Here is a 9,308-nt window from a genome sequence, read left to right as displayed (position 1 = left end):
TCATCTCATGGATAGTGCAGAAGAGTCAAAACTGAAGACACGTTGAAGGTTAAAGAGTAGTTATTAAGACACTGACATGAGGGTGGTTGGTGGAGAGTGCTCAAATTGGGAGGGACTTCAAGAAGACCCTTTAAAAACCTTGTTTGTATCTCTGGAAATTTGTGTAGACACAATAGACTGGTAAATAAAGTTTAAATTGTGAGGTCCAAACTTGCATTCTTAATTCATGAAAGTTAAAGAAGTTAAAGGGAATATAAAGTAAAAATTGAGTGAATTAAGGTAAGTTCAGCCCCCCCCCCCCAATTCTTTGGATTTAAACTGAATTACTTAGGAATCTTTGATTGCAAGTGACAAAAATACAAGTTGACTCAGCTTAAATGAAAAATGGGAACTTACCACCCACATAATCAAATCACAGGAGGTGAACTGGACTTTGGGGATGACTGGAGGCAGACATGAAGTGCTGGGACTTTACAGAAGCTAGTGAAAACGTTCCAGGCAGACCTCCCTGCCTGCGCTCCCCCCACAAAAAAAAGCAGTCTGCAAGGACATAGAACTGACTTTATACTAGTATCAGTATCATAAGTCCAAATCAATGGATAAAATATAGAAGCAGAAATACTGGAGATTTCAAAATCACGTAGTAAGTGCACTTTGAAATGCATCCAACAAAAAAATGATAGAAGTATGTGTGCTTGAGTAAGCAGATGGACAAATAGCGAATAAGGCAAGTATGGTAAAATGTTAATGTTAGAATCTTGATGACAAGTATATAGTTCCCTATAAAATTCTTTCAACTTTTCTGTATGTTTGATTTTTTTCCTAACAATATGTTGGGGGCAGAGAGAGGAAATCAAGCAGAATAGCACCATGGCTGTAATGATTAGTCCCTAGTCAGCAGCATACGAGTTCTAAACTGAAGGTACAGAAAACAGACCTTACACTCCAAAGAGAGAACTAGCAAAAGCTATTCATTCAAACAGAACACAGAGCAAACATTTCTTGAGCTTCCACTTGGTAGACCCACTGAATTAAGATCAAGGTCTTAAAGAGAAATCAGTAATGACCTGCAGAGTGATAGCATGAGCTAAGAGGGGACCATACTAATTTGGGAAATCCAGAAATGACGGGTGTAAATGGCTATCCCATTGACTTAGTCTGCTTCTATTTAGTTATTAGTGCACTAAGCATCACTTTAAATGTAGAAATAAAGCCCTGATTTCTCACTTGGAAAGATGAGTAGATGGATGGTATCCTTCACAGAGATAGAAAATGCACATGGAAAAACCTATTTGTAGTGGGTAACTTCTGCATTTGCTTTTGGAATCTTGAAGTTTAGGTGTTTATGTTACACCTAAATAGAGATGTTCAATAGGCTGGGAATTCAGGTAATATTTGAGTACTGGGAGAGATTGGGAGTCATCATAAAAGTGGTCTAGGTTTTTAAGACACTGTGTATCGTACAGGGTGTATATGGAGAAGAAATTCTTTCATTCTTTTTATAGCCATTCGCCAAACTATCATTATTACCAGAACTACAAATAATGACAGATGTTTTTCAGTTCAAAACTTAATTTCCAAATCCAATGACCCATTTGCTATCCCATCATTTATTGGGTTGGCTACTCTTTAATTGGGAAGCTCTCCTTTAGTGCTATTCCCATCACCACTCCCCTTACTTCCCCCTTTCTGACGGTTCCTTTTCTGTCTCTTACCCTACTGAGTCTTAGAATTTGACATTTATAGGGTTTCATCCTTGGTCCTTAAGTCTTCATTTCTAACTCCAACTTTTCCAGTTAGGTTTTAGGTCAAATCGACTAATAAAGTTTAAAAGCTAGTTTAAAACTAAAAATTGTGTTGATAGCACAACACAGGCAACACTATCCACCTTAGAGCTACATTGACCTAGCTTCTACTAGCCTGTGAGGTTCATTATCTTTTTCATCTCTCGGAGCTTATTTTCTCACGTCCTTAAAATGGCAGCCAAAATATTTAATTTGCAAGGATATTAATGATTAAATTATAAACGTAAAGCACCTGAGTGCTCCGCACTCGATAAGTACTATTAATACAAACCCTAACTTCAGATGAATACAAGTTATGCCAAGTTATATATATCTACCTTACCTAATATTAACTTCTGTTCGTGTGCACTCAGCCTACACAGTGTTATTCAGGTTACATGCGTTGGCTCGCTCTGTATTATTTTCTTTAGAATCTCTCATAGCATCAGGGACTGGCTCAAAGTAACAGTAGCAACCGCTTCCTTCCATGCACCGCATTGAGGGAAACACATTTCCCAAGGCTTCTTAAAGAAATAGTTCAGTTTAGCTTAGAGGTGAAACTGAAAAGCTTCGTCACAAAAACTTAGTCCAACATTAGCCCAACCGTCCGCAGGTCTCTGACAAAAAAAGGGCGCGAAGCCATTAAACAGTTTACTAAGCGGAGTTGAAACCTTAGTTTTTATCTTTCCCGCTAGTCTCTGACCGACCAACCGTATTAATATTCCGCCGTACTCCGCGCCACTTCCGTTCGCGCATTTTAATTACGTCAGCGCATCAGCTCTCGCGGTATCACCCGATGCTGAGGCCCTTTAATAAAGATCTCGCGAAATTTGTTCTACAGCTCCTAGCTCGCCACTCACTCTCCCTCACCCCACCCCCAATCTGTCCTTCCTTTCTCAGTCTCAGTCACAAAATTCTCCCCTCCCCTTTCTTGAACTCGCAGCCCTCCTCCTATTTCCGATTTCAGGCCGGAACCGGAAGTTCAGTGGGCGGGGCCCGGCGGCGGAAAGCGCTGCGGAGCCGGGACTCGGCTCTTGCCGCTGTCCCTGTCCCCGCAACAGATAGCCGTGGCTTCAGTCTGAAGGTCGGTCCGGAGGCGGGTGGGCGTGGGTCTCCCCCGGAGTGTCCGGGTGGCAGGCTCCCCGGGCCCCCCGGGCTCCGCGAGGGATCATGTCTACAGCCTCCGCCGCTTCCTCCTCTTCCTCGTCTTCGGCCGGTGAGATGATCGAAGCCCCCTCCCAAGTCCTCAACTTTGAAGAGATCGACTACAAGGAGATCGAGGTAGAAGAGGTGAGTGAGGCCCGGCACCGGGGCACCGGAACCGGCCTTTGCGTGGTTCCGACACTTAAGGTGCCTCCCCCGACCCCTCTGATTCTCTGGGCCCTGTCGGGTCCACCCGAGAGTCCTCACACAGGCTAGGTATAGAGGGAAGTTTGCCTTCAAATGCTCGGGGGAAGCTTGCTTTTTCCTCCCTTCGGCACTCTTGGGTTTGGTCTGGTGCCTGGAGTTCGGTCACCTCATCCTGCTGTTTGAGATGACCGAATACGTATATATGCATCTATGTGTGTATGTATGTATGTAGTGAATTCATCAAAGACCATGGCCGTTTTGGATTTTCAGTTCACTGAGACTTGGTGTTCTTAAGGGCCAACGATTGTATTATGTTCGACTTACAGCTCTGTGCCTGGTACGTAATGTGTGTTCAATAAATGCTTGATAAGTAAATATATCATCATGTCTAAATAAAGTGTTTCCCCGGCTACCGAATGGTTCTCAGTTTTGCCGGTTCGATAGAGTAGTCATAATATTAAATGTCTGCCTTCAGTTGGACTAATTGGATAAATTTTACCATTAGTAATGTAGACTACGATGAAAAAATGTTTCAAGGTAGCATATTCCGAAGAGATAATTAATGATTTCGGTGACAACCACAATATAACACCAAACCAGAAATCGCTGTTAGCCCAAATCCATTCTTTGTTCTGTAATAAGTTATTTTAGAGAAAGGTAGTAATGTGCTTTTAATATACTGTTTTCAAATATACAGAGTAGATTTGTTCTAAGGACCACAAAATTTAGAAAAGTAAAAACTATATATTTTAAAGATACACTTTAAAAAGTGTTAAAGCTTTGGCTGAAAATAGTATCTATCAATTACCATTCTTCATTTTTAAAATTTACTAAATACTAAATGCAGTATATATGCCATAAAGAACACTGTGTGTCCTGTGTTAGATTTTCAGCAGGTTATCTCTACTTTAAAAATCCAAAATTATTTGTAGGCAGTGGCAGGCTAAAGTAGTGAGATAATTATCATTCAACAAATAATTTTTCTCTGCATGTTTTGGAAGAAAAATGGATTCCTTAATCATATTTTATGGCATAAAGTAATCATTGAGAACAGCCTCATTTTACAAGGTAGCATAAACAAGGCCTTTGGAGTTAGAGGGTTCAATATATCAGGTGTACTACTTATTAGCTCTGTGATTTGAAGCAAGTTTCCTAACTAATTCCTTTGAGCATTATAGCTTTAACCCCCAGTGATAAAACAGGGATAATAATTTCTATTTAATTTTATCTGTATACTTCCTATTAGGCAATAAAATAAAAACGCCCAACATGGTACTTGATACTATTAGGAAACAGAGAGGAATAGTGACCCTCTTTAAGGTCACGTGGCTAAAAGAAGGACCCATATTTTGAAAAGAGGAGGGAATTTATTTGTGTTTATGGGGGAGGGGTGTTTTCTATTGAGGCTATGATAAATTCCTTTTTCAGAAGTGGATAGTTGATCCGCTTTCATGGCTAACTTTCTTTTTTAAGAATAAAAATTCAATGAGTCAGTATAAAAGAATTGAAGTTTTTAAATAAGCATTTATGTCTACTCTGTGGCAAACTGCTGTACTTGTAGACTACAAATTGTTATATAATAATAACTTGTACTTCATGGTCTACCAAATGCTTTCACAGACTTATATCATTTGATTCTTACAACCGTCATTTTCATTTTCTCACACTACTTTCTAAAGCATTTTACATTATTGCTTCTTGGAAGGATGGAAGTTACTGAGAAGACGTTCATCATTTTACTGCTCTTCCCAGAAAGCCATTTAACTTCTGATGAAGTTTTACATTTCTGAAGATTTTTCTTTCAGTTTAGATAGTGTTTCAGCCTTTCGTTAGTATACTTAGGACATTTCTGAGGATTAAATTTTTGTTTCCTGATGAAAATTTCTTACATTAGCTGGTTCTCTAGTTTAGGTTTCATTTTCTAGCACCCAGTTTATTTTCACTTTAAAGATTGAATTTGGACCTTTCTGATGTTGAAACCATTACATAATTCCCAATTCTTTCATTTCCACACATTAAAACAGTGTTATATAATCCAGAGTGTACTATAGGCATTCAGTTAATAACTATTTCTCAACTTAGATTTTGCTTCTAGATTAAAATCAAAAATAAGAGAACAAAGAAAGATGACCAGAAACAAAAAGTATTTTACATTGCTTTTAGGTTTTCATATAGTACAAATACGTTGTCTATAAATAAAATTATATTTTGTATTTTTTAAATAACAATGTAATTGAAGCAGCATGTATTGACTCAGTTAGAAATTGTGTAAGAAAAATACTCTAACCACAGGCCAAGTATGCAGTCATTTAGTAGATGCATATTTTTAAGGCATCAGCTGATTGTAATCCTCACATTCCTAATCTTTTGACTCCGTAATAGCAGGGCGGCACTTCCTAAATTCAGTTCTGATATCAAATTATGTGAGGTCTCTGCCTCAGAAATCTATGTAGGTACTTTTTTTTTTTTTTAAGCCACCTAGTTTTTACCGTTCTGGATCTGAATGAAGAGAATGTTAGAGTAAATTGTGAGGTATGTACATTGAAGACTAGGTTGCAAAAAGTGATAAAGGCAGTGTGGTGTGATAAAAAGTGTACTGGGCTGGGTATTTTAAAAAAATTGAATGCCATACTGATTCTACCATATTTTAATAGCCTTGAGCAGGTAATCTAATTTTTATTGGTCTCTGACTTATCATGTGAAATGAAGGATTAAACATGATCATATAAGATGTCTTCCAGTTCTAAAATGAAAACACATTTATTATTTCCAGTATTTTTGCTTTGTTTCCACAGTAGGCTTTACATGATCTCTTATGGAATGTAGTTGGTGACTAACCAACCCTGGTGAGACAGGACACATACCCCCATTTTAAGGATATTGACAAATGGTCATAGAGTTTGATTTACTAGAAGCCTCGTTTCTAAGTAAATGGTAGAGCTGGGAATTGAATTTGAGATTTCTCACTCATGAGTCACTTGCTCTTTTACTAGATTTACAGTGTTGCTTTAGTTCTTTGTGAAGCACTCTGACCAAATCTTATTCTGAAGAGAGAAGAGAGAAACAAAATACTGATTTTCTTTACAGTGGTTGGTCATAAACATTTAATGAACATTCTCTTCTGTGTACAGTACAGCTAAGGTACTGTGGAAGATGAACAGAAGAATGCTAGGATTCTCTCCTTGAAATTTTTGACTTATTGTGAGACTAGAATAAATACAGAACAGTTAATAATTAACATTTTCAGAACCGTGAATTTAAAATTGTGGCTATAGTGTAAACTGAGCACTGGAGCCGTAATTTGAAAGTGGGGTTAGGGGCACCTGGGTGGCTAAGTGGTTAAGTGTCTGCCTTCAGCTCAGGGCATGATTCCAGCGTTCCGGGATCGAGCCCCACATCAGGCTCCTCTGCTATGAGCCTGCTTCTTCCTCTCCCACTCCCCCTGCTTGTGTTCCCTCTCTCACTGGCTGTCTCTCTCTGTCAGATAAATAAATAAAATCTTAAAAAAAAAAAAAAAGGTACTGGTGTCCAGGTCCACTCCATGAAGACTTTGAATTCACTCGTTCTAGAAAGCATTCAGGCAGCAGTACCTTTAAAAAAAAGAAAAGAAAAGAAAGTAGGGTTAATCACAGAAGACTTCATTGAATGGAAAATAGTTTAGAACCAGATTTTGAATAGAGTAAGCACATAGATTGGGAAAGGCACAGAGGTGAATTGTCTTTGCAGTTCCTCTGCCTAGAATTCTCTTCCCCCAAGAACTTCACGGGCTGGCTCCTCTCACCAAGTCCTACCTCAAATGTTTATTCATTAGGTAAACTTTCCCTGAGTAACCTAGATCTTCATCAGTTCTATCATCCTTTGTGGCACTTAACCAGTAAGCAAAATTGTGTATCCCCCAGCAAAATATAAGGTGCCTTACACCAATGTGTAACACCTAGTTTTTCTATAAATATTTGTTGAATGAGTAGTTGAAGTTATCACAACATAATCGTGAGGATTTAGTGCTCATCCAGTTCTTTTATATTGCATGTGATAAAACCAGAGGTTGCAGTAAGTTTGTGATTTGGCTAAGGCAGCATTTACACTAGAAATGAAAACTGATTCTCTATCCAAATGTCGATTCCGTTATACTCCATTATACCTAGCAAATATGTTTGTTTAGCAGGGTTTTTAAAAATTCTGTAAAGGGTCAAATGCTATAAGTAAGCCATGTATTGGTGGGCTTTTACTAAAATCCTAAAAAGACCCTATTTGGCATGTCTGCATTTTAAAAGGGAGACCTACAGTGTTGACCTCAAGTATAATATGAGCAAGGCACATATAATCACTACAGTATTTATATGTTCTTAAGCTTCATTATAGGGACTCAAAGGTTTTGTTTTAAAGGGAAATATAGAAAAAACTTTGGCAGTGATGTATATTTTGTAGTTCTAGAGGTATATGGGCAATGGAGAAAAACCTTGTTTATAGTGGCCTGAAAAAACCTACAGATTTGTTAGTCAGTATTTAATTGTGGATATCCAGAATTATTAATAAACTCTTCCATATGAAACTTAATGATCATTGGTGTCATTAGAAATCTGAAATTGTTATCACAGTGAAGAGATAGGCACACGATAACTTTTATAATGTGTGTGTGTGGCTTAAAAGATGACATGGGCATATTATTTGAAAGAAAGGCCTACTAACTGGGTTATATGTCTATGGCAGGTTTTAAAAGACTGAGTGAAAATTCAAAAGTAAGTTTGAATAATCAAAGCTTTACTTTTATGTTATCAAGCCTGTCTTGTCAGCAGATGGCAGTTCTACTCTGCCACAGTTTATTAATAGATATTGAAGCTCTAAGTTCTGAAATAGTTGGAGGCTCTAAGTTCTAACGAATAAATGTAAGATCTATGCTTGTTCTGTCATGTTCCATATTTCTAGCCAGAGAAGTGGCAGCATAGCCAGGGTCCATTCACATAGTCCACAGAGCAGGGCCAAATCAAAGTGACAACTATAGTCACTGAACTAAAAATAACGTGAATTAGGGACAATTAAGAAGAATTATTTCATAGTAAATTAAGAGTATACAGGCATCCTTTTCCGTTTAGTATAGTTTAGGTGGGTTTTTTGTTCATTTGTTTTTATTTATTTATTTTTTAAAGATTTTATTTTATTTATTTGAGAGAGAGACAGCCAGCGAGAGAGGGAACACAAGCAGGGGGAGTGGGAGAGGAAGAAGCAGGCTCCCAGCTGAGGAGCCTGATGCGGGGCTTGATCCTGGAACGCCAGGATCACACCCTGAGCCAAAGGCAGATGCTTAACGACTGAGCCACCCAGGCGCCCCTGTTCATTTGTTTTTAATAACATGACTCGGATGGAGGAATAGTCTTCCATCCTAAAGAAATGAGTTTTTCAAGGAGTTGCTTTCTTTAAACACACACATGGAATTAATTCTGATTTTGATATTTGTGTTTTTTAATATTAATTGCATGGAAATAGTCACACCGTCTCATATTTTTCTGTTCTATTTTTTATATAAAAATTACATTTAGATTTGCTTTACTATATGAAACTAAAGTTGTGTACCCAAAACCAAGAGGACTACACCACAGGGGGAAAGATGCATATCATAAGAGAATTAATTTAATGACATTTTAATTTAGAAAACATTCATAAATTTAGTAGGAAATATTTCTAAATTAACTTCCCTTTTAAAACCAAAGTCCTCTTTGCATTCCTCTGTTCTTCTATTTTTACAGATGAGGGATTGTGAAAAATATCTAATATTTATTTATGGGTTTGCCATTTTGTATGGGTGTGTGTGATGGGGGAGATACTTATAATTTGGATGTGTTTTCTCTTTTTTACACCCTTGCTAAAAATTGATCTTTGGGGAAAGCAATCATTCAAAATAATTGTTAATGATGTGTCAAATAAACTTATTGTATTCTGATACGAATGCAATCCAAAGAGCATATTTGATTTGTCAACTTGAATTAGAAATTTGGTAGTAAGTAAAAAGTGACTTCCTTTCCTTGTGTTTTAGTTTGAATATCAGGTTTTTCATTGTTTACCTCAGTTGCCCATGTGTCTCAATTTGCCATCTATGCCATTCATTTCTACTGACCTACTATGTGTGAAGAAAAACATTGTGTTGCTCACAAGAATTCCCCTTTTCCTTTCTTCTTC

The 9,308-nt window shown here is 37.6% G+C and overlaps 1 protein-coding gene across 5 annotated transcripts in view; it reads left to right on the top strand.

Annotated features, from left to right (window-relative positions):
* Nucleotides 1–2,690: 2,690 nt before the first annotated feature.
* MAP3K7 (mitogen-activated protein kinase kinase kinase 7) overlaps nt 2,691–9,308 on the top strand; it is an 89,252-nt gene continuing 82,634 nt past the window's right edge. For 4 of the 5 annotated variants that reach the window (XR_006781366.2, XR_006781364.2, XR_006781365.2 and 1 more), the window contains exon 1: nt 2,691–3,074. Coding sequence is in view for 2 of the 5 variants with exons in the window: in XM_045807053.2 (XP_045663009.1) it covers nt 2,955–3,074 (120 nt within the window). In the remaining 3 variants the exon portion in view is untranslated. The remainder of the gene's footprint in view (nt 3,075–9,308) is intronic. The other variant, XM_045807054.2, reaches the window with a different exon arrangement.

The sequence above is a fragment of the Ursus americanus genome, chromosome 11 (genome assembly GCF_024610735.1).
Source record: "Ursus americanus isolate L20-20 chromosome 11, mUrsAme1.1.p, whole genome shotgun sequence".
In the NCBI taxonomy this organism is placed as follows: domain Eukaryota; kingdom Metazoa; phylum Chordata; class Mammalia; order Carnivora; family Ursidae; genus Ursus; species Ursus americanus.
Note: the sequence above shows the minus strand (reverse complement) of the source record. Positions and strands in the feature narration are given on the sequence as shown.